We start from the raw sequence: 25,659 nt of genomic DNA on the forward strand, positions 1-25,659 counted from the left end.
GAGGTTTTTAAGTTACATTCCACAGTAACTTCTAAGGTAAAGTTTTCTTACTTGTCTTCTTCATAAAGATATTTTTCTGCTTTCATCTGAAACCTGTAACTTACTCACATCTTAAGAATCACTCTGACATGCGTGTGTGCCATTCCCAGCTCTGCCATCTAGTGATACGAACCTCTATTTTTAGTTTCTTCTCATAAAATGACAGCATTTTGAAGATTATAGTAGAAAAGGAATATACCTGGGACAGAGTAAGTGCCCAGTAAAGTGTTCATTCCCAGCCACTTTTTTAAATACGTTCATTCCTCATGGACTCTATCTATATTACTTCCAGGGTTTTTTTTCTGTAATTGAAGTGCAGTCATAGTGCGTCAATTTCTGGTCACAGTACACTGTCCCAGTCATGCATGTACACACATATATTTGTTTTCATATTCTTTTTCATTGAAGGTTATTACAAGATATTAAACATAGTTCCTGGTGCTGCACAGAAAAAACTTTTTTAAAATCTATTTTTATATATAGTAGTTAACATTTGCCAAATCTCAGACTCCCAAATTTATCCCTTCCCACCCGCTTTATCTGATAACCATAAGATTGTTTACTATGTCTGAGTCTGTTTTGTAGATGAGTTCATAGTCTTTCTCTTTTTTTTAGATTCCACATACAAGTGGTACCATATGGTATTTTTCTTTCGTTTTCTGGCTTACTTCACTTAGAATGTCTAATGATCTCTAGGTCCATCCATGTTGCTGCAATACGCGTTATTCTTATTTATGGCTGAGTAGTATTCCAATGTATGTAGATACATACCACAACTGCTTTATCCAGTCACCTGTCCATGGGCATTTAGGTTGCTTCCATGTCTTGGCTACTGTAAATAGTGCTGCTGTGAACACTGGGGTGCAGGTGTCTTTTTGAATTAGAGTTTCCACTGGACATACGCCCAGGAGTGGGGTTGCTGGGTCATCTGATAAGTCTGTTTTTAGTTTTCTGAGGACTCTCCATACTGTTTTCGACAGTGGCTGCACCAAACTACATTCCCCCAGCAGTGCAGGAGGGCTCCCTTTTCTCCACACCCTCTCCAGCATTTGTCGTTCGTGATTTTTTAATGATGGCCATTCTGACTGGTGTGAGTTGATACCTCATTGTAGTTTTGATTTGCATTTCTTTGGTAATTAGCAACATTGAGCATTTTTTCATGTGCCTGTTGGCCATACATGTCTTCATTGCTTGTTTAGGTCTTCTGCCCGTTTTGGGATTGGTTGGTGGTTTTTTGTTACTAAGTTGTATGAGCTGTTTATATATTCTGGAAATTAAGCCTTTGTCTGTCACAGAAATATTTTTTCCCATTCCGTAGATTGTCATTTTACTTTGCTTATGGTTTCCTTTGCTTATGTGTTTGATTAGGTCCCATTTGTTTACTTTTGCTACTACTTTTATTGCTTTGGTAGACCACCCTAGAAGAACATGGCTGAGATGTATGTCAGAATGTTTTGCCTGTTTTCTTCTAGATTTATCGTGTCTTATTTTTGTCTTTAAGCCATTTTGAGTTTATTTTTGTGTATGGAGTGAGGAGTGTTCTCACTTCACTGATTTCCATGCAGCTGTCCAGTTTTCCCAGCACCACTCACTGAAGAGACTGTCTTTTCTCCATTGTATGTTCAGGCCTCCTTTGTTGATTAATTGACCGTAGGTCTGTGGGTTTATTTCTGGGCTCTATTCTGTTCCATTGACCCATGTCTGTTTCTGTGCCAATACCACGCTGTTTTGATGACTGGAGCTCTGTTAGTACTATCTGAAGTCTGGGAGGGTTATTCCTCTTGCTTCGTTCTTTTTTTCAATATTGCTTTGGCAATTCTGGGTCTTTTTTGATTCCATATAAATTTTAGGATTGTTTGTTCTAGTTCTATGAAAAATGTCCTGGGTAATTTGATAGGGACCACGTTGAATCTGTAGACTGCCTTGGGCAATATGGTAAATATCTGTACCCTCTTAATGGCCATTTATACTAAGTGCTTTTGAAGACACTAGTTGGAAAGTTACAGTGACTGTATTTCTCAACAAGTTCTTTTTACCAAGAACATTTTGGTTGAACTTCAGTTATACTGTAATCAGTTTCCCAGACTGGCTGAGCTCTGTAGTGGCTTGTTTAAAGAACAGTAATACAAGAGCTGTGATTTGGGTCCCACGCCCCAGCGAGTTTGGGAAACCCTGGGTGAAGGGTGGGTCTTGTTGACAGACCTCTCTATAGTTAGGCCTCTCAGAGCCTGTGACAGGCTCCCAGACATTGTGAATCCCCAGGAGCAGTGCTGGCCGAACTTCCCAAACTCAGTCAGGGAACTGCTTCCACCCGAATACCGGTAACCATCGCCAAGTGCTGCGCCAGAGACCGCCTGCCCGTAAAACCCGACGCGTTAACCTGAGCCCTGGTACAGAGCGTGCTAAGTGACGAAGTAAAGCAGCGGTGTGCAGGGTAACGTATTTGCCGGTTGATGATGTTACTTGTATGTTCAAGCAGAAAACATTGGCCTTAAGTAACTGGTCTGAGAGATTGTTTCCTTTAATCTGGCCTGTATTTCTCAAGCCTGTTTTTTTTGTTTTGTTCACTGCCCAAGCTATTTGACTAGAACTGTATTGTGTTTTTTCATCTGTAAGGACAACTAGGAAATTTTTTATTTGCAAATTTAATTGGACAAATTTGTTAGATTTTCAAATGTATTCACCGTGGGGAATAAAAACTAGTCAGCGTGGTACTGAATTGTATCTTGAACGTACAAGTGTTGGAGGGCAGAAGGGACGAGGACCAGCAGGTAAAAGCAAACCTACTTTCGGCCTCACTGCTTCAGCCGCGGGCCGGCGTCGGCTCCTGGGGTCACAGGCTCTGACCGCCGAGGACCAAGGTCTGTCCAGCCGGTGAGGAGGAACACCGAGATGCGAGCTGGCTAAGTGCGCAGGGGCACGTGAAGACAGGCCAGAATGCTACCGTGACTGGTCCTAACCCCGCTGTTGACGTCGCATGTACGTGTGAGCAGAGGACCAGCAGTCAGGGTCTCAGTGTGACCCCCTCCCCGGCCCCGCTCTCAGGCACGCGGCGTGCCCGTGTGAAAACGCGTGGAAGGAAAAGTAAAGCGCTCGCTTTTCCCTCGCCCACCACTCCACCGAAGGAAGTCCTTTCAAAAGGAGAAGGTTTTAACCACCGTCTCTGCGGGCTTCTTTAGCTGCTGCTTTTCCTCGCGGGCTATTTTCAGACCAGACTACAGGTGATGAGAAGTGTGCGTGGAACCCATGTGAGCCTGCGCTCTGGTGACGTGGCCTTCTTAGGAATTCGGGGTTTTTTTCCCCCTTTAAATAAACCTTAGCATCTTCCTATGTTTTGAAAGGCAGGATTTAAGCAGAGTACTGTGAGATGAGACAAGGATCTGAGACGGGCGGAGTGGAAGCAAGCGTGTGGGAAGCATGCCCTGTGCAGTGAGGAGGACGCTTGGGTGTGCTGGGCAGGGGCCGTTCAGGGACGTACCCTGAGAACGCTTCGTATGTAAACTAAAATTGAGGAGAAACAACAGATCCTAAATGATGACCTTCCTCAATCTTGGTTAGTTTTATAAATGACCAGCACACTTTCACAAAACATTCAGAGTCAACAGTGCATTTTATTATACATCTTGGGTTTAGACATTTCATATATGCTTTTAAAGCTTCAATGAACAGTTCAATACAAAATAAAAAATACAAATGCAGCAGTGGTTCTCAGGCACAGAATTTAGGAGGCTGGAGCAGGCTTTCCCCTAGCATATCATGAATCTGCTCTTACGAACCATGGCAGTGGAACGTTCCTTCTGACCAAGCTGCCTTTTTGGTTGACTTTTATTACAATGAACAGCTTTAGAAGGTATGATATTGCTAATTGGAAATGAGATTTAAAATAAGCTTATAGCCTGTACTTTCTTAAAGTCTTTACAATCCGAACGATTCCCTTTTCTCCTACTAGCGCTCCACGGTCAACTAATGAAAAGCCTATTGTCCGTAAACTACCAGGAGCGCCTCGGCCTGGGAACCACTGCCCGTGGCTATTCGATGTCTTCCGGCCTCACCGGGTGAGGCAGCGGTATGATGGACTTCTTCTCGGTGTCCCTGGAAAGTGCCTTCCTCATGTCTGTCAGGACACAAAGTCTGGTGTAAGTTCCCCGACAGCAGGGTATTTTATATCAGATTTAAAGTATACAGTGAAGTTCCCGTAAGAGGTTTGTCACCCACCCCGGCTGCCAGCAGACGCCTGACAGATGTATTCCTGAGGGACTCCCAGTCACGAGTACCAGACAAACCACGGCCCGCTGGGAGGCAGCTAACAGATGCCCGCAGCAGAGCAACACAGCTGGCGGCAGGTGACCGCCTGCTAGCTAGTCAGGGTGGGCTGGTAAAGGCAGGCCGGGGGGGGGGGGGCTTAGGTACTGAGTCCCACAAACACGGCCCCGCCCGGTGCGCTACAGCGAGCGGGCGCCACCCGGACGCCAGCTCACCGTAGGCGTCCTCGTCGGGCTCCCCGTTGCTGGCCGAGTAGTACTCGATGACCGTCCTGTACACAGCTGTAGCCCAGCTGCTTGTACATGCTGACTGCGACCTGGTTAGACACTCTCACAAAGAGATCGACAAAAAACCCGCCCTTCCTGTAATTGCAAAGGGAAAAAGAAGGAACAGGATGACTCCTAGAAAACACTTATTTTAAAACGATACCTGCTTTGACTGCTCGTCGGGGGCCGAACAGGACCCTGCGTCTGATGACATCGCAGTGTCCACTCTGCAGCACAGGAAGATGACTCTGCATGTTAACATTTCAAAACCTACGACGGGCTTACTTAAAAGATAAACATTAAAGCATTTTATTTAAACCACAATTCTGCAACCTGGGTTTAAAAAATTACTGTGTATTTGGTATCATAGTGATTACCAATTAGTCATACATAGCTCCACTCATATGCACAATTTAACGATTCTGAAGAAAGCACTGCTATGGCCATGTAGCTCCAGGACGCTGGTCACAGCCCTGAAGCCCTTAGGTCCCCCTGGTCAGTGCCAGCCCCCCTGACCCTGAGGTCCCCACATCCTAACTTGTATGATTGTCAGCACCTGGCTTTTTGCTGTAGGTCGCCTACCTGTCCTGCTGGGTCCTCTGTGGGAGCGCCCTGTAAACCAAGGCGGACTCCTCTCCAGTGACCTGACCCGGGCAGCCGGAGCTGCGTGGTCCTCCTCCTGGCTCATGGTCCACCGTGTGGACGGAGGGGCCGTCCGTGGGCCTACTGATAAACCAGCTGCGCTGCTACGAATATTTCGTTGCGTCTCACAGTACAGTGCCCAAGGTCTACAGCAGGAGTGTCACCGCTGGCTCACAGGGACATCTTCAGCTTGATCGGGTAACGCCTGTCTCCCACCTGCATGTGCCACCTGGCACCCCCACAGAAGGGTAAGACCCCTTCCCACGGCGGGAGGCTGGGCGCAGCTGACTTTCATTTTTGAAAACCTGACGATACCACGGCATCTCAGGGTATCTGAGCTGGCGTGCCCGATGGCTAACCAGGCTGAATTTCCCTGTCGGCCGTTTCGATTTCTCATTCTGTGTGGCCCTTGCTGCCCCCCCCCAACCCGAAGCGCTCTAGCGTTCTGCGTGCTCACCGTCATGTGAGGCACGGCGCAGCGCTGTGTCCAGTCTGGCTTGTCGTCTGCATCTTTTGATGAACGGTCCCTGCACTGCCCTGAGCTTGTACAGTCAGCACTTCTTACGGCCTGAGAAGTTCTTTTCTACCCTGAGGTCATGGAGACACTCTCCTCTGAAGGCGCTTCAGAGGGCTTTTTAGTTTTGCTTTTCGCATCTAGGTGTTAACAGACCTGCAGGGGTGTGTGTGCGGGAAGGTACTGGTGTGGGAAGAATTTTCCCTGTGGATGTGCAGTGTTGCCACCACCTTCACCGGAGAGCACACCCTTCACCACTGATCCCAGGCCCCTCCTCCGAGGTGTGGCCGCATCCGTGTCCCTGCTCTGCAGCCCTGTCCCCTGCTCTGCACAGCTACCCCAGCCATCTGCTCACTAGTTTGATACGGGGGTGGGGGGGTGTCAGATGCGCTGGTTTTGTTGTGTTCAAAATGTGTTGTCCCTTTTTGGCTCCTTCCTTCCATTCCCCTGTAAGTTTCAGAAAAAGACTTGAGACTTGGACTGCAGTCACACCGACTCAGGGTTAACGACCAGTGTGCTGCCGAGGTGGCTTCTCTACTTAGTACCCAGAGCTGTTACGCCTCCAACAGGCCGTGCGCAGCTTCTGTCAGACGTTCCCTAAGGGCGTACTGCAGGCTGCCAGGGCAGACAGCATCCTTTTCCAGATGTCACTGTTTGTATAGTACCCAACAGCTCTGCTTAACTTCTGTTAATTCTAAACAGTTATTTGTAGATTCTTGTAGGCTTCCTATTTGTACGATCAATCTATCCAAAGTAAGTTTGGTTTCTTCTTGATCCCTGTATCTTTTTTCTCACTCTCCTGTGTGGGCGAGGATTTCCAGTAAAGCACTGAGGGGAGGCTGACCATAGGCATGCCTGTCCTGCCCGGGTCTCAGAGGGGAGCATTCAATGCATTGCCGCTGACATTTACACAGATTTCTAGTGAGTATTCTTTTTTCAGGTTAAGGCAGTTATCCCCTTCTGTTTCCTTTCTGTTTCCCTAGTTTTTAATCGAGAATTCAAGAATGAGCATTGGATTTTATCAAAGCTTTTTCTACATTTACTGAGATATCAAATGTTTTCTTTTAATCTGTTACTTAATCTATTTCTCATGAGATTTTCCTCAAATTTTCCTTCCTTGTATTTCTTGTGAAGTTTTGTAGCCTTAAAAAAACAAGAAAGTTGAGGACTGTTCCCTCATTTGTTTGTGTAAAAGTGAATTTAGTCATTAATAGTTGGTAAAATTTGCCAGAGAAGCCATAGCTTTCCTTGTGGAAAGACTTTTGAGTACTGACTGAAATTAGTTAAGGCAAGGGTCACCTGCAGCCTATTTTTGTACTGCTGTCAAGCTGAGAATGTTTTTTGTTTGTTTGTTTGTTTTTTACAATTTTGAAGGGTTGTTTATAATAAAAAATATACATATGTAAACATACACAGCAGGGACCTCAGCTGGCCTGTGAAGCCTCATATTTACTACATGGCCCAGTGAGCGAGTTTGCTGACCCCTGTTCTGTGCCTCGAATGGGTTCCTGGTGGTTCTAATGATCAGAAAGAAGCACGTTCATGTCTGCCCTTAAGGTGACTGATTTCTTGTAGTTTTGTCATTTGTTGCATGTTTACCTTATGTCACTGGGTACCTAAAACTTTTCATTATTTTCCTGATGGATTAAATCTTTTATTAACATGCAGTGACCCTTTTTCATTCTGGTAATTACTGCTATAATATGACTTGTTAATTTAAATACACCCTCCTTCAGTTAGAACTTGCATAGTAATTTTAAACATTTGTGTATCTTTAACTTTTACACATACTTCCTGTAAACAGAATGCATTTTTATCATTTTTCAATCTTACTGTCCCAAGAGCATTTACTATGAGATCTACGCTCTTTTAATAAACTTTAAATGTACATTAGTGCTGACTATGTAGGTCTGATGTGCATCCAGCTCTAGAGCTTATCTCCCTTGTTAACCGGGAGCTCATGCCCACTGACTAGTAACTTCTGGCCACCATTCCACTCTTTGATTCCATGAATTTAACTACTTGGACATCTCAGCCTGCCAGGCCATAAATACTTAGTAAGCCATCAGGATCCAGCTGCTTAAGACTAAACTTCTCTTTCAGCCTAGGGCACTGTGAAGGAACCACTGAGATGCCAGGACAGCGTCACAGAGAACACAGGACCATGTGCCACAGGGACAAACCTCCGAGGGCTAGATTTTGAGTCCACTAATTACTCAGCTCATGAGCCCAAGACACGTCACTCACTTTGCCTTAATTTTCCTCAAAGGACAATAATATCACCCAGTGTGACAGAACTGTTGTAAGGATCATTAGAAGCTGAAAATGAAATTCCTATAAAACTGGAAAGCATGATAGATACTCAGCCTGAAGGAAAAAAACCTTATAAATGTTCACCAGCAGAAAAATGAAATGGTTAGAGCTCATAAATTATGATTTGAAAAGCAGGCTCTTACCTCTCTGAAATCTCCTCTAACAGCTCCATAAGCTTCGCAGCCAGACCGAGGCGTCGGAACTCGGGGGCAACAGACAGAGCGGTGACGTGGCCGTGCCACTCCTCCCGCGCCACGGAGCCTTCCGCTTTCCCCATGACTGCCAACGGGAGACCACCAGTCACGCAACACGGGAGGGACACACAGACAAGTACTGTGGGCACATTCTCACTTACAGGAAAGTAATGAAGGTTCTGACTTCTACGTAATAAAGTCATCTAGCTGATGGTTATCAGAGCTTTTATTTGAATTTCACTTGTAAATATAATGTTAAATCTAATTGTAGAATCAGAATTTTAAAAAAAAGTTTTTAAAGGAATGATACTAAAAACACAACTAATTTTGAACACAGAACCAGAGTATGTATGCTCAAATTTTTGTTAGTAAGGCTACTAATTCAATGCGGATGGTACAATCTCTGCGTTATGTACCAAACAAACCATGTAGAAATTTAAAGTAAATACAGAACAAAAGATCCAAGAAGACTGAGACCGTCTGCCCAGTCACTGCCGTACGCCCTGGGCCTAGCACAGCACCTAAAACATCAGGGCATCAGCGAGTTGTCGAATGGCTGAAAAGGGGATAAAATGATCATGATTATAATATATCATGATTATAATTCCAACTCTGCAGCTGATCTCAAATAATCAGTTAAAACCTGTCCTTTCATCTGACCTGCCTCCCCCAACGCACCGGCGGTGGGATACTCACTGTAACCCATCAGCTCCCCACCGGGCGCCTCTGCCACGATGAAGTACTCCGGCCAGTGGGCGAGGTACTGCAGGTAGAAGGGGATCCCGTACTGGGGCTCGTTAAGGAGCAGGGAAGTGACGGACAGTCCAGTGTGCGGAAGGAGGTTTCCTTTAAAAAGCGTACTGTCTCCCCGATCCCAGCCCAAGCTGCGATTTCTGTAACCGTGTGCCTACGTGAGTGTTCAGGAGACAGCAGGGAGCCAGGACCCACGCTCTGGCCGGTCTCCCCGCTGGGTGCGCTGGCCCAGGTCTCTGCACGGTACTTGTCACCACCCGATGCTCCTGTTCACCGTCTGTCCCCCCGACAACGTGAGTGTCACGCTCACTGCGTCCCTGGTGCTCGGCGCGGCAGATGCTGAGCGCGTCTATTCTCCCGTCCCTGCTCTGGGGAAGTAATGAGCAGCTCCTACACTAGCTTCAGCTGTAGGACCATGAAATAACCTTAAACATAAGCACTTCCAAAGGCAACTTAAGCCCAGTTTTTCCCCTCCACTGATTCAAATTCTCCATTTCTAGTAATGCCCCCAAAAAAACCCCGACCTGGAGCGAGCGCCTGAGGAACCTGCTCATTCCTCAACTCCTTGGCCCAGCGCCCTCGCCGGCCCGCCCGCTCCTGCACCTCTCCGTGCTGTGCGCTTGCTGCTGCAGCTCCGCAAAGGACACCAGCAACCATAGCTTTTTTTTTTTTTTTTAAGTTCCTGGAAAATCTGTTCAGTAGTAAATTGTTCAAACTCTCTTCTGAAGGACAGCCTTCTGTCTCTTCAAACAGAACGCTTAACACGGCCAGCCAGCAAGTGGTCCTGCCGTCCAGACACCGACGCGCACCGCAGCCACCGCTACCGGGGGCCCCCGGTGCCGCACGGACCACGGAGCCCTGCCGCTGACTTGGAAACGGCCTCAGCTGGCTGACGGGGCTTTTGCTGAAAACTTTTAAGTGTAACTGGAAGCACATCCTGTAAGCCGCTCTGCATCCTGATACCTTCCCTTGTCATTCAGAATTCTTAGAAATCCTTTCACTTTTTCAAAAACAGGGAGACATCTTTAATAGGTCATCATTTTTAAAATACAAATGAAAATTCAGGAGAAAATTTTTTTTTGCTTTCTCCACCTAGCTTTGTTTCGGAAACGCAGTCCCACTGTCAGTTTTTACTGCTGTCTAGTGCTCCACTGACAGGGGCGAACAGTAACACTTCCTACTACGACCCAGACAGAGAACATTCAAGGCAGCGTGGGCCACGTGGTCCCCGCTGTGACCCCTCAACCACGAGAGCCCAGGACGGGCCACAGACGGCATGTGAGCTGTCCACCGGGGCTGCGGCCAGTGAAGCTTCACTCACAACAGCAGGCGGTGGGCCAGGTCCGGCTCCGTGCCTCAGTGCGCCAGCCCTGACACAGTGGCCTCCATGTTACTATCTTCAGCTTCCAGGAAAATGCATCACAGGTATTACATTACCAGCGTTTATCCAGAAAGACGAGCAGCTGACTCTGTCTCTCGCAGTTTGTGGGAGCACCGAGTTTCATCACTATTTAAAGTCCTTGATAATCTGACATACACAATATGGCGCCTCATTCTGGCCTTAATATGCATGTGTCTTTTGATTGGTGAGACTGAACTCCTAACGTGCTCATTAGCCTCCTACATGCCCTCTTTGTTAAATTACCAATTAATATCACCCTCCTACCCTGCAGTGGGCGTGGAGTACAACCCAGAAATCCAACTTTGTGTTTTAAGCCACTGATAATGTGGGGGTTGTCTGTTAGGGTCAGAGAACCCTAATTTCACAAAGCTTTGCCCATTTTTCTATTGGGGAGCATGATAAATACTAATTGTTACCCCAAATCCTTTCTTCATTTCAGCAACACGCCCAATTTAAAGCTGGCTCACTCCCAGGCTGTTTTAGACAGGTAAGTGTGGCGCGAGGCAGGTGCTGGTCGAGCGGATACAGAGGCTGTGTCCTGCTTCCCAAAGGTGCCTGCACGTCTGGGGAGGACAATCCCCCCACCCCATTTGTTGATTCTCCTCCCAGGACACAGCTGCGATGCACAGGAGGCAGGGCCACCCGGGGACGGGCAGTGGGTCCAGTGACTTCACAGAACCACCACGGGCCGCTTGTCATCCCCTGACTTCGTGCACATTAGACAGAAATCGCTCATCTTCTAGAGTCACTGCTTCCTGCTGTTCACGGCTGTGCTCGCCGCTGAGGGCAGGGTGGGCAGCGGACTGTGCTGGTCTCAATTTCTGAGGTCATTATAGTAGCAGCTTGACAGGCAGATTTAGGACAATGCTTGTTCCAAGGATATTTTTTTTTTATTGCTTTCCTTGTTGCTTATGTTTCCTGACCTCTAGGTTTTAAAGTTTTTCAGTACTCAAATCTATTTTTTCTTGTTGTTTCTCTATTTTCCTTACTCTAACTAAGCCCTCCTGTAACTTTCTTTAAAAAGGATACAGTTTCTGTAAGTGGATCCAAGTTACTAAAAGAAACAAGAGAAGTGTTGACAGTTAGCACTGTTCACAAAACCAGTTTAAACAAGCCAACTAAACGAGCATTAACGTCCACAGGGGGAACATGCTACAGCCACAACTTTAAAACCAACTTGAGAGCTACGACGGTTTAATCCACCTACCTAATGGCCGTAATGAGCTGTCACTGCCGCCACGATAAAGAAATCTGTACATTTTCACTTAGCTGCTGCTGCCTCACGAATTACTTTACTGTCAATATATCATCACCAAAACCATTTTCTAAACGGCAATAAACTGTGAGTGGAAGGGGGCCAGCCAGGCACGTGACTCAGACTGGGGTAGAAGGAGCCTGTGAGCACCTGACAGGGACCCCCCCCCCCGCCAAGCCCCGCCCCCGCGTCCCTGCTATTCGTGGGCGCCCTCACCACGCGGGCTGTTGCTCCCACTCCCCTTCCACACTCCTGCCGCCCAGCCCCACTGCCCGTTGGCACACATCCATCCTGTCCCGGGGGGAGGGGAAGCGACCTGGCCCTGGCGCCGCCTCGCCAGCACACACGACCCAGCACACACTCCTGAGGCAGTGCATCTGAGAGCCCATCGTCTGCTGCCACCGCAGAGCGCGGCCCGGCCCTCCTGTCCTGGAGCGGCCACTCCGACTCTGACTCCTCCTCTTGCGCGTCCAGTCGGAAGATTCCTAGGGGCCTTAACAAGGCCCAGCAGGCGTCAAGCCTTGTGATTTCAGAACTCCTTTACAGTCAAAAGCTATCGAGGCCCCAAAGAACTTCTGCTTAACGTGGGTTTTATCTACTGACATTTACCCTTTTTCAATGTTCTTTTAAAGTAATAAATAAGCTACATATTAATAACTAACTTTTTTCCAAAAAGTTTTTATTTTCAAAAACACGAAAGAACAGTGACAAGAATGGCCCTGTTTTAACAATTTTACAGGCCTCTATGCCTGGCTATTTAACATAAAGCAGCTGGGCTCTCATTTCTGTGTGTTATGCTTGCTGTTGCAAGACTGTACGTGTGGAAAATGCCACTGTGTACTCGTGAGAATGAAATAGGCAAAAACAAACCAAAACCAAACCCCACTTAGTATTCTCATGAAAACAGCCCCGACCCTGCAGAACCCCCAAACTAATCCTGAGGCGCCCCAGCTCATACCTGGAGAACCACTCCCTGACACCCTCTCACCCCACCTCAACGCTCCATCCCTCCCATCTCAGCTGCTTCCCGGTTCACAAAGATAACGCAACAGTAAGAAGAAAGCTTTACCAAGGTCCACCCCACACCCCGCCTGCTCTGTACCCAGGCCGGGAGTGCTGGCGAGCAGATCCCACCACTTCTCGGGCCCCGGGACCTGGCCGCCCTGAAAGAGTGTACAGGTGTGCTGCACACGCAGCCACCACAGCTCTTAACAGCTCACGGCTCCGTCCTCCTGAGATGCTGTCCTCACTCAGCCCGAGGTCGACCATCAGGTTTTCGTCCCTCGTCACTGGGCCATGGTGGCTCCTTCCTCGAACACCTGGTACCCTGGGGCACCATCCTGGAGCCTCTTTTTTTCTGTCCCACTCACTCCACCACTGCTGTCACTCAGCCTCCTGGTTTGAACACCATCTAAGCAGTGCTGACACCTAAATTCCTATCCTTAGCCCAGACCTAAATTTGAGAGTCCTGTGCGGGGATGCCCACGGGCTCCTTCGCCTGGGGGTCTCAGCGCACTTGGCAGGGGCCTGAGTCCTCCAATGGTCTCTCCAACGTCTAGCCCTTTGACTCCAATGTCGCACTCACATCGGCCTCCCCCCCTACCCGTCTGAAGCAGGAATGTGGGCACTCTTCCCTCTGCCGGAAGTTCCCTGCCCCCAGCAGCCAAGTGCTCAGCCCCGCCCCCGGCCTTTCTGCAGTGGCCCTTTCCCTGAACACCTCACCCAAACCCCCGTCCCCGCTCACGGCCCTTTCCCTTCTCCTGCTCTCAGTCTGTCTTTGCACTGAAAGCCAAGTTCTACATGTTGTATTTTCTCACCTGTTTTCTCCTCTAAAACGTCAATTTCATAAAGGTAAGGTTTTTTTCCCCTGCTTTGTTCACTGCTGTGTCTTCAGCACTGGTGCACAGTAGGCACGGAATATTTTTCCAAGAATAAAATGTGTTAAATTAACTGCAATGTTTGTACACCCACTGCTTCCTTCAGTTACCACTGCAACACCCTCAGACTCTCGGAGCTCCTGAGGGAAGCGCCCCAAACAGTGGGAGAGACAGAAGAGGAGGAGGAAGAGGGGACCCCGCTGGCGCATTGTGAAGTGGCCTGAGCAAGCCCCAGGATTCTCTGACATCAACTGCTCTTGTCGTAAGTGCTCATTCTTCTACTCTACCTGCTTTCATGTAAGTGTTGGCCCTTCTTCGGTCTTCAGTCAAAAATGATTCTCCAGGAGGCTTTTGCCTCCCTTGTTCCTGAAACCTCAAGGCACACTGTCCCCTCCCAGGCCTGCGCTTCCCAAACCCGAGCCTTGTCAGGCCAGAACCGCTGGGCGGCTGCTAAGACCTCCTCAACGGCTCACCTGGCTGGTCCGCCGCCCCCAGCCGCCTGGCTCCACACAGCTCTGCGGTGGAGAGCTCGGGGCTCAGGGCATTTCCCAAATGTTCCCTGGCGGTCAGGGACCGCTCTGAGAACCACCACCCAGGAGCCAATCTCCTTAAATCCGACTCCAGCTTCACCCCCTCCCTCGCGGAGCTCTACCGCCTGGGGCAGCACCCTGGGCCCTCACTTACTCACAGGGGAAATGCTGGCGAGAGGAGGGCCTGCTTCAGAGAGCTGAGGATTAAACGGGTGGGGCCAGGCGCAGCCAGCCTCCAAAAGGTCGCGTTAGTTACACAGCTCCGACTGGGAGAGGCCCCAGGGAAAAGTCCTTCCCAAGGTTCAAGGCTAAACCCCCAACAATGCAGCAGAAGCCCAGTCTCACCTGGTCTCTGACTTTTCATTACAGAAACCGGCTCTACAGTCACACTTCTCCGCCAGGCGTCGGCCCCACTGCCGGCTCACTCACCTCCGCACCTGCTTCCTCATTATCAACACTATCCACCCTTCAAGGCTCAGCCCCTCTTTGTTTCTAGCCACCTCTCAAGTTCTGTCCATCCTCCTGACAACTGAATCTGAACTACTCGGTCCCTAGTTTTCACATAACTACCCCGGGGATCTTTAAAGTGGATCTGGGGTTGATGGAAAGATGGATGGATGGATGGATGAACATAAACGTAAGAAGCCAATGCAGCGAAGTGTTAACGATAGAGTGCAGCTGATGGGTCTACAGGTGTTCACCGTAAATTCTACCAACTTTTTAAGTGTTAAGGAAATTTCACAATAAAACGTTAGAGAGAGAGAGAGGGGAAAAGAGGGAGAGAGAGAGAGAAAGAGAGAGGAAGATACCTGCAAATCACAGACCCTAACTTAACTCGATTGAAAGAAAGCGCACACAGTGGGCGTCCCCTAGCTGGTGTCCCCTGCCCTGACTCCTCCCGAAGAGGCGCGCAAAAACTGTAAAGGCACTCACAAAACCAGCCGAGCCTGGGGAAGGCGCGGTCCCAGTGCTGCTCCGCGCAGGTACACGGGGACTCCGCCGCCAGGTGCGCCGCGCCGCGCGGACCCCCAGGCGCGCCCGGCTGCCCGCGCCCCGCCGGCGCCCCAGACAGCCCCGAGAGTCTCCCGCACCGGCCCCGCTTCCCCCGAGGGTCTCCCGCACCGGCCCCGCTTCCCCCGAGGGTCTCCCGCACGGCCCCGCTTCCCCCTAGTGGCGCCCGCACCGGCCCGCGCGCAGGCCTGCGGGGCGACGTCTACGCGCCCGACCAAGGTCGGCGGGGCGCCCGCACGTCTGCCCGGCCCGGCCTCCCCTCCGCGGCCCCGGGGACGCGCGGGCGGCGGCGCGGCCCGGGTCAGGGGGAGCGGCCACGAGCGTCGGCCCGGGCGCGCCTCACTCACATGTTGTTGAAGCGGAACAGGTCGTCGCACGTGAAAGCCCGGAGCGTGGTCATCGCTCAGCCGCTGCCGAAACCGGTTCGCCGCTACTTGCGCGCCCGCCCCGCCGGAAATCTCTGCGTGCTCAGCTGCCGCGGGGCAGAGCGGGGCGGGGCGGGGAACTGCTTCCGGGCCACGAGTTGCTCGGCAACGGCGGCAGCGACGCAGCTCCCTCTGGCGGCCAGAGTCGGGAGCTCCTGTAAAGTGTCGGGGTTTTGCCTCTCCAAACCTCAAAACCCCTCGCGGGAGACTCCGGAAAGGAGGCAGTGTGACCCCCAGGAAGGAGGCAAGAAACTGCCAGGGTTAGAAGACCAAAGCAGGAAAGCAGGATTCAGGACCACCTGGTGCCCCGGGCAGGTGAGGAAGGAAGTGGAGAGGAGAGGGAGAATTCGTGGTCCAGAGTGGCCCATCCGAGTGATGCCAGCCGTGTGTGTGTGCCCAGATTTTCCGGCATCACGTTTAAAAACATAAAAAGAAAGGTGAAATTAACTGCAATTAAATACATATATTATTTCAAAAATGTCATTTCACATGTAATCAACAGAAAAAAATTATTAATGAAATGTTTTCCTTTTTTTAATTTGGACTAAGTCTTTGAAATCTAGTGTGTATTCTATATTCGCAGCATATTTCAACCCTAAATTGTCATCGGAAATTCTTCTTCTGTATTCAGATTTTATTAAATGTACGGTTAGAAAGTGTATTTGCATACCCGAACAGTTCCAACCCTGCTATGTTTTCAAATAACCAAAAGGAATATCAGTTTTCAAATGTAAATTTAAGTTAGTTAAAGTTTAAAAATCTGTTCTTCATAGACCAGAAATTAACACAACATTGTAAACTGACTATACTTCAATTTAAAAATAAGTTAAAAAAAAAATCCACTCTGCAGTTGCACTGGCTGCATGTCTGGTAGTCGGCAGCCCCGTGGGCAGTGGCTGCCCCCACACTGGACAGTGCAGTTCCAGAGGCTAAGAAATGTGCATGTCCTGCAGCTCTGGGAGGTTCTCTGCCCTCAGCCTCTGAGCAATTAGTGAGGCTGTCCTGGGGAACACGTTCCAGAGGCCAGGCCAACCCACCTAACTCCTCAAGATGTCTAAATTCCAGGACCCTCATATCTCTAACTGCCCGGGGGCCCTAGTTTTCCTAGACTCGGTTCCTGGACAGGAATCTCAGCAGCCCCTGCCCGGAGTTGTGACCCAGGCACAGTAGGAGGAGAGACGGGACCACTGAGGGAGGAGGTAGCCCCCAAGAAGGACCTCAAGGTCCACGCTCAGCTCCAGGCATCCTTTCCAAAACCCCAACAGCACAGGCATGTGAAGGTAAACACATGTGACAGTCCCCGGGGCACAAACTCAGGTCCACAGTTTCTGCAAACACTCCAGGAGGGCAGACTGTGACCTCATGAGCTCACCTGCCTACCAGGTGTTTACACAGGAGAGATTTCAGGGGCAACTTCCTATCAGCAAAACCTAATGTGCCACATTAAATGAATGATAAAAGGTGATTTTTAGAAAAGGTAAAATTGTGATTCTCACACAATACGAAATGAACATATGACAAGGGTTTTAACTCATTAATTACAAAAACACCAGTAGGACATTACAGCCAGCCGAAAGAACTTACACTGCGCAAGGCAGTCAGGAATGCATTTACAGGCAGATGTACAGCTGGTCAGTATTCACAGAGCAGTAATCTGTTGTGTCTCCTGGACACGCATGATGCATTTGTATTTCCATGAGCAAGAATCATTTTTATTACTAGCTATTTTCGGCAGCTTACAGAGTTAACCTGGAAGGGTATGTTCCTGGCAGGACACCCGGTCATCTTTTCTTTTCTTTTTTTTTTTTTTTTTTTTTTTGGTCATTTCCAAATGAACTGAAGTAAAACTGAATAGATTACTGAGCACCAAAGAAATGTGGGTACCCAAAGGGTTCCTTTAAAGCTTAAGGTACATATTATACTACGTCATATATAGCAGGCATGTCTTCAACATCTTAATAAAAGTCGTTGAGATCATTTTTTATTACAAATTTCCACATCGGGCACTTGCATTTTTGTAATTAACGACGTCCCTTGGTCTCCTCTGTCCTTGGCTTTTGATTGTTGCTTGAATTACTGTTACTTTTCAGAACTTAACCTATCCACCTGTGTTACGACTGTGCAGTTGTGATTTATGTCTGTAATTGAGTGGATGTAACGCTCACTGCCATTTTTTGATTACAGTTGTCTCATTCCAGTCTTCATTTTGATTCATTTACAGGTTGGCTGGATTTCATTATGAAGTGTTTTATTTTTGTTTTGCTTTGTTTTCCAGGGGCCCCAGGGGGCTGGTGCCTTGTTCCCAGAGCTCCTTAGTCTGTGAGATGCCTGATTAGAATATTGGCCCAATATTCGTGGATCCCATGTTCTCTCCCCTCCCCACCCCTCCCCCAACTGCATAAACATCATTATTCCATTGTTTTCCGCTGTTTGTAAAGTTTCTGGGAGAAAAGAGTAAGGCCAGCATGCCTTTCGTTTTCTTTTGCGGATGCCTTAGTTTTTGTATTGGAGTGAGACTAGTCATAACATTTCCAGAAACAGAACATCCTTAACAGCGCCTACGTTTTAAACTCAGTGAGTCTCTGACAATTTCCGCACTTTAACACTGAAATTTACAGAAACAGAACATCACGGCTGAATCACTCCCAGGCAGCCAGGGGGACTATAAGATGGTACAGCCTCTCTGGAGAACAGTTTGGTGGTTTCTTCAAAAACTAAACAGGCAACTACCACTGAACCCAGCAGTTGCGCTCCTGGGCATGTATCCTGGAGAAATGAAAACTTACGTTCACACAAAAACCTGTACACGAATATTTCAGCCAGAGTCAAAATTCTGTATGCTGTGTGATTCCATTTACATGACATTCTGGAAAGGGCATAATTACAGGAACAGAAAACAGATCAGTGGTTGCCAGGCATGGGGGGCAGGGAGCAGAAGGGAGCTAAGAGTTTTATGCGACTGATTGTGATCGTGGCCCCATTACTGAATGGATCTGTCAAAATTCATAGAATGTACATGGAAAAGAGTGAATTTTACTGTATGTAACTTATACCTTAATAAGCCTGAAAAAAAATAGAACACCATAGTTTACATCATTGAACCCACCACCTCAATAACTTTATTTAAAAAGCACAAACTTCATTAAACCCCTCAGGCCCCACGGTTACTCGGGGTCCTAGGACGCGCTGTATTGATTTCTGTCTCAGCACATTCAATCTTATTTTTACCGTTTTAACTGTCCTGGCTGCACATTTTCCCTACGCTAAAGATGACTCATAGAGCTTTTTATTTATCTTTTTACATTGTGTACTTCCGTTTACTGCTTAGCTGGGAAAAAAACCTACAAGCTTTTTACCACATTTTATCACAAAACATTTTCCTGCTCATTGAGACAAAACACCATGTGCTCTTCTGTAAACAGTACGGACCCATGCTCTCATGGCAAAATTCCACATCCCAGCGCGCAGACAGCTGGCCGTTCCATCCGTTGTTGCTCTTTTTCCTTCAGATCACGTGGAAAAGACAGAAGTGCACGGGTGAACATATGTTCTCGTAACACCTTGGGAACGTGCCTGTCAGTGAAACAGCTTGCATGGGTACTTGCGTTCAGATAAAAAATTGACGTTTTTATAGAAGAACTGGGCTGGAGAGATGACTCCGTCCATCAATGTAATCAGTTATTTTTCGTTTTGTTAACTAGCTTCTCACCATTCGTGTTAAAAGCTGGCTACAGTTTTCAGTTAAACACGGCGGGCTGGGCTGCACACACAAGCTCCCCACCACCACCTCACTAAAATGAGAATAAAAGAAAAAAAATTTTTGAAAAGGTTTTAAGGGGTAAATCCATAAGAATGAAGAGCATGGAGGAGGAGACAACAGCCAATGAGACCTGACAGCAAGTCATGGATGCAATAAGCTCCCTGAGCAGGCAGCCGCAAGCCAAGAGGTTAGCAACTCTAGGACGGAAAGCCGAGGGAAGGTGAGAGATTCTGGTGCAGAATCCGGTGAGGCTCAGGGTTCAGACAAGCCAGGCCCGGCTGCAGGGAGAGCAGGCCAGCCTTACTCCCAGGAGAGGCATGGGAAGCTGTGTCCCTGACTTCAGGCAGCAAAGGGTGAGGGTGAGACACTGTGTGGGAAACTGGGTCACGTAAGAGCAGGCATACACAAAGATAGACCCCCCCAGACCCCTGCCCTCCGCAGTTCCCAGAATGCTGGCAGCTAGATTGAAGCCCACCCTGAAACCCGCAGGATACTGGAGAACTTCTCGTGGGGCAGCCTCCTGTCCCAAGAGAAAAAGCCCACAGATACTTACAGATTTTCCCGGCCCTCCAATAAAATGACCATGTTGCCACATGGACACCCTAAAGGGAGGACCACCAGTTTACAAACTGCCCAATACATGCAGCTTCCAACAAGCTTTGTGGTGCTTTACATTTAATTATGGCTGGTTAAAAGACACAGAACATTTGATTAGAGCCTCTAACCCAAAGGTCAGAATAAAACAAACAGGAAAAGAGAACTGGGATGAACAGAGAATTTTTAAAAAAATTTTTAAAAAGATAATGCTAGAACTAATATCCACAGAGAGATAAGAAATTGGAAAAAAAGAACTAAATATTATAAACATCACATTCAGGAATAAAGAATTTTTGGAAATTGCAAATATGTTATTATAAATAAAAAAATTCAATAATTGAGCCAATGCCCCAGAAAGTATAAGGAAAAGACAGAGATAGGAAGTAGGAATTAAAGCTTGAAAAAAAAATAGGAGCTCAATCTAGTAGGTTTGTTCCTGCACCAGGTTTGCTTGCCTGACGTGAAGCAGGACAAATACTGAGATGCCGAGGTTTGAAGCAGAGAGGAGGTCTATTTGCGAGGTAGCCAAGGGAGGAGATGGGGGAACAAACCTCAAGTCTGCCTCTCTCCAAAAAGAATCCAGGAAATAGGATATAGGACATTTGGCTCTGGGGGATGGTAGTGAGAACTCCCAGGATGACAGCTCTGTAGCAGTTCTGGCCACCAACAGGAAGGACAGCTCAATGGGGAAAAAAAGAAAAAAAGGAAATGATAGATTATTCTGAATTATGAGGTCATATTGAAAGGACTTCCTCAGCTGCAGAATAGAGGTTGAGGATGAATTAGTGATAGGTCCATTAAAAGTAAACAAACCAGAAAAAAAGAAGCAATTATTAACTCCAAGAAAAACAAAAAGTTGTACAAAAAGGAAATACAGTTGCATTGTAGTTTAGCTCTGAACAATATTTACACTGTCATAATTACAAAAAACATGAATTTATCTAAAATGTTATATAATTATCAGGGGAGACTGGAGAAGAAAAATTGCATGTGCATGGGTATGTGCTGAGGAGAGAATACGGTATATGGAGTTTAAATCCTCACCTTCCATACTATGGACTCAGTAATAATGCCTAATATTGGAAAAGAAATCAATAAACATCAGTATAAGAGTGCTTTTAGAAATACGGAGATAAATCATGGAAGGCAGAGCTGGAGAAGTTTTGGGGAGGAGGCTTCAGAAATGGGGCTGGGGGAGGGGACAGGAGTCGCTGCTTCAGATACTTGACTTTGTAAACTATATGTTGTGCTTATTTTGTAAAAACAAATCCCCACCCCAGCAAAAAAAAAAAGCCAAATCAGATGCATGAACCAAGGTCACGGAGAAAGGCACAGGCGGCCTCAGGACTTTCTGGAATCACTGCCCGGAGGAATGGAAGGGCTCTGCAGAGTCCCCGCCCTTCCCTGTGCCACTTGCTTTCCCAAAGACGTTTTAAACTGTTCCCTCCTTGGTCACTAAATACATTTTTTTCCCATTATAGTCCATCACAAGCTATTGAATACAGTTCCCTGTGCTCTACTGTAGGACCTTGTTTATCTATTTTATACATAGTAGTTAGTATCTTCTAACCCCAAACTCCAATTTCTCCCTCTCCGCCCCTTCCCCCCCTGGTAACCGTAAGTTTGTTTTCTGTCTGTGAGTCTGTTTCTGTTTTGTAAATAAGTTCATTTGTGTCATTTTTTAGATTCCACATGTAAGTGATATCATATGATATTCACCTTTCTCTGTCTGACTTACTTCACTCAGTATGATCATCTCTAGGTCCATTCATGTTGCTGCAGGCAGCGCTATTTTATTCTTTTCTATGGCTGAGTAGTGTTCCATTGTACACAATGGAACACGTATATTGGAATACATATACACATAATACACACACAACTTCTTTATCCACTCATCTGCTGATGGACATTTAGGTGGCCTCCATGTTTTGGCTATTGTAAATAGTGCTGCTATGAACATTGGGGTGCATGTAACTTCTTGAATTAGAGTTCTCTCCAGGTATATGCTCAGGAGTGGGATTGCTAGATCATAGGGTAACTCAGTTTTTAATTTTTTTAAAGAACCTCTACTGTCCTCTGTAGCTGCTGCACCAAACTGCATTCCCACCAGCAGTGCAGGAGGGTGCCTTTTTCTCCACACCCTCTCCAGTGTTTATTATCTGTAGACTTTTTGACGATGGCCGTTCTGACTGGTGTGAGGTGATGGCTCCTTGTGATACTAATTTGCAGTTCTCTAATAATTAGCGATGTTGAGCATCTTCTCATGTGCCTGTTGGCTGCAAAATAGGGCTACCATATACATTTTAATTAAATCTATCTTTCATGTTTTTCAAAACTGAATAGTAAAATGGTCCTACAAGTAATAGATTCTCAGGGAATGGAATGCTTTTAAGAGAAACTTGGCTGTCCGTCCAAGGGAGAAAAATAAAAAAGCCCATAAACTTCCTACATCACGTGCAGAGAGTGTGACTGAGTAATCACCCAGACTACACGGTGACGTTCGTGCATTCACTTACGTGCACACGTGAGACAGCTGGCCCAGACAGAAAAAACCTTCTGACTCAGCTTCTGTTTTCCCTCACAGAATCGGAGGTAAAAGAAGACAGCAAAATCTTTCACTTTGTCTTCAACTCCACCTCTATTTTCAGCGTCTTACCCCAACCCTTTCAGGTCTCTTTTCCCTATAAAAGCAAGAATGTAATGTAAAAACCCTGAAGTAAACACGCATTTCCTGACATCTGCATTTTCAGCCTTTTGTGATAATGCAGGCGGTTTTAAGTGAGGTTATGCTTCCCACCCCTCCCCCAAGCATCACAAGCTGTTTTCTTCTCCTTTCTTCCAGAATTGTAATAGCAGCAAGCCTACCTTTGTTTAATTGTAACGGCTGCACAAATGCCCTTGACCCAAATATGCCTGGAACTAATACTTCTCAAACTGTAACTTGCACACGGATCACCTGGGGATCTTGTTAAATGCAGGTTCTGAGTCAGTAGGTCTGGGAAGGGCCTCAGACTGACCAGTTTCCAGGAGATGTGATGCTTGGTCCATGGATGGCATTTTCAGCAGCAAAATCATTTTGTTTTTTGAGCAAATGAGTTTGTGCAATTTGCCAAGTATTGTATTTCTGTTACAGCAAAGAGCTACAGCAACCTGGATCCTGGCAAGAGACCAACCGACACTCGGAGGGCTGGAGAACTCAGGTTTACTAAGCTGGCGGGCCCAGAGGCGTTAACACTCTAAGCCCTGGACCCCGTCTGTAGGTTTACACAGACTTTCATAGGCTACTAGTCAAGATTTTGCAACATCATATACAGAGTGGGTGTAAGAAATGGACCAATCAGGAGTGAGCTAGGTTCGTGTCATATGCAAATGAGGTGTTACAAATGGACCTATCAGGAGTGAGCTCTGGGAACCAATAGAATCTTAGGGGTAAGTTCCGTTCTCCTAGAAGCAAGCCCTTTTACACAAGCAGAATAAGCAAGATAATGCCGCCAGGCCAGGGAACCGGATGGTACCTGGGGGAAAGCAGTGACCCTGCCTGGGGGTCCTGCCAGTCCTTTCATGAGGCTTCCCACTCATTTCCATGTGCTTGTAAAAAGCAGGAGCTTTCCGAAGTCCTAGCTAGGACACATGGATTTACTTTTGACTGGTTAAAGTCTTTGGCAGTTCACTGTTCTTTGCAGTTTTTTCATTCTTTCAGTTCATGGGCGATGCATGCCTGTCCTGCGTGTGATTATGTATCGGTAGGAAACGTGGTGTGCTCAAAGGCACAGCACACACATGATTTCGAAGACAATGTAAAAAACAAAACAATGTAAAATACAGCTAATAATTTTAGATTGATTAATTGTTGACATTATATTTGGGGTATCATGGGTTAAGGAACATATATTACTAATCAATTACTAAAATAAAATAATTAGTAATTAGTAATATTGTAATATAGCACTTATTTGGTTTCACCCATTTCTTTTTCCTTTTTTTTTTTAATGTGGCTACTAGAAAATTTAAAATGACCTATGTGGCTTGCTTCCTCTGTCCGTGGAACAGCCCTAGGCTACAAGTACATTTTCTGTGTCTTTCATTGAAATCAGTCAAGTAAGATAAGGAACCTCTACTGGATTAGGTGTTAGTGGCTGTACTCAAGGTCTTACCTCTCCCAGGTGTGTTTCTCTCCGCAGACCTGCGTCTCGATCTCTCCTGGTATTTCTCAGCCCCGATTTCACAGCAGCATCTTGGAAGTTTTAGTACAAGTGGCAGCCGAGGCCCCACGTGCGGATTCTGGGCACGAACACAGTTGAGAACAGGACCCGAATCCGACCAGGAACACCCAGGCCTGGGGACAGAGGACAGGGCGGGGGGACAGACAAGGTGGGCGGACATTGTCGGGCACGGGGCCTGGTTCTGGCTCGGGTGTCTCCAGTTGGAGGCGGCGGCCAGTCAGATCCGGCCCTTTGGCCAGAAGACTTGCAGCCAGCAGAGCTCAGCTCATTAAAACCTAACAGTCGCCATCCAGATTCGAGGGCGGTGGGGGGTGGGGTGGGAGGAAGGGAGGAATGGAGCTAAATGAGGGGGAAATGCCTTCAGTTGTGCGAGGTGATATTTCCCCAGGGCGCCAAGGCAGGGCCTCCTCCTCCAGGGCTGTGGGGGCTGGGAGCTGCTGACCGGGAGAAAACCACAGCCCTGAGCCGAGTCCAGTATTGCCTCTTCCCCCTCCAGGGCCCTGAGCCCCCTTCCCAGGGCTGCGACAGTGCACCTGCGTTTGCTCAGAGGAAATACTCAGATTCATTCACAGGATGAAATTCTAAGTTCTGTCTCTGGTGGACAGAACTGCAGAATTCAGGCAAATTCCACGCTGGAATGTTAGTTTCTTAGCCTGGAGACAAAACGCGGTACGTTCCCCCCACTGCCTCGCTTTGATCCAAGCTGCCCCCAGAGATGGTCCTGTTGGGCGGGGGTCTGAGGACAGACCCTGATTACCACCTTATTAAACCAATTGGCCCAGACTCCTTGGAATAACTTTTTTTAACTTCCCACGCATACACTCCTGAGAGTCACTGTTCCTGTGGGAAAAGATTCTGCCAACTGTCGCTCACCCTCCGATGTGGAAGGGGATCATCTTTTTCAAGTAAGAACTGATTCCGCCAAACATCTTCCTCCTTCCATGGCTTCCGTTTTCCTTCGCGCCTGTTTACGACTCCGCAGTGTCGCATGAATTTCCCCCTATTTCCAGCTTGCTCAGGGGTAACTAGATGACCCACAACATGTTTGGTCTCAAGTTCACCATCCTGAATATGGTCTGAAAGATGATGATTTTTAGGATTTTAGCATCAGACACTGCAGGCAACTACACCACCTGTGCCTCACGGACCTCACCGTTCCGCTCTGGCTCTTAGGGAGGCAGCAGGCAGGGCTGCTGACGATCCGGGCGGGCGCTCCCCCGGCTCCGGCCTCTTAGAGGCGGAGCTGAGAGCTGCCAGCGGACGTGGAGCCGCGTTTGTGAACGAAAGCGTCCACGCTCGGCTTTCCCGCCTCGTGTGTTTTCTTACAGATCTAACGTCGTAACTTCCACGTGACACTGAACTCCTCGAACAGTTTCTATTTCTGTTCTGTGTCCCCAAGGAGACTGTTTGGCAGTGCCTATAACGTTAAAAAAAAAAAAAAAACAAAAAAAACCCCAAATCTCCTTTCCTCTGGCCAGCATTCAACTTTCGCAACATATTTTTAGATTTGGAAATACATTTTCCGCTCTCTCCACCCGGCATGTGTATTTTTATTCTCCTCCCAAACTGCACCAAAATCTGTTTCCTGGCAATTT

At 47.6% G+C, this 25,659-nt stretch overlaps 1 protein-coding gene and 2 long non-coding RNA genes across 5 annotated transcripts; 1 reads left to right on the top strand and 2 right to left on the bottom strand.

Annotated features, from left to right (window-relative positions):
• Positions 1-3,630: 3,630 nt before the first annotated feature.
• On the bottom strand, positions 3,631-15,560 carry NAA20 (N-alpha-acetyltransferase 20, NatB catalytic subunit). Its single transcript, XM_032461750.1, is given in 7 exon segments — positions 3,631-4,153; positions 4,518-4,581; positions 4,583-4,664; positions 8,181-8,316; positions 8,928-9,018; positions 11,416-11,440; positions 15,407-15,560. Coding segments are annotated over 7 exon segments (537 nt in total). The 5' UTR covers positions 15,460-15,560; the 3' UTR covers positions 3,631-4,067.
• On the top strand, positions 13,377-17,873 carry LOC116657908. The gene is made up of 3 exons (XR_004313078.1): positions 13,377-13,492; positions 13,625-13,780; positions 17,760-17,873. It is a non-coding gene; the product is annotated as an uncharacterized LOC116657908 (long non-coding RNA).
• An 18-nt stretch (positions 17,874-17,891) lies between these two features.
• Positions 17,892-25,244, bottom strand: LOC116657907. Of its 3 annotated transcripts, XR_004313076.1 has the most exons (5): positions 24,938-25,244; positions 23,996-24,177; positions 20,393-20,520; positions 19,798-19,846; positions 17,892-19,275 (listed from the first exon to the last, which is right to left on the bottom strand). It is a non-coding gene; the product is annotated as an uncharacterized LOC116657907 (long non-coding RNA). The 3 variants fall into 3 exon arrangements; XR_004313077.1 differs by lacking the exon at positions 19,798-19,846 and having other exon boundaries at positions 17,894-19,275; XR_004313075.1 differs by having other exon boundaries at positions 17,894-19,846.
• Positions 25,245-25,659: the final 415 nt, after the last annotated feature.

This window comes from Camelus ferus, chromosome 19 (genome assembly GCF_009834535.1).
Source record: "Camelus ferus isolate YT-003-E chromosome 19, BCGSAC_Cfer_1.0, whole genome shotgun sequence".
Taxonomy (NCBI): domain Eukaryota; kingdom Metazoa; phylum Chordata; class Mammalia; order Artiodactyla; family Camelidae; genus Camelus; species Camelus ferus.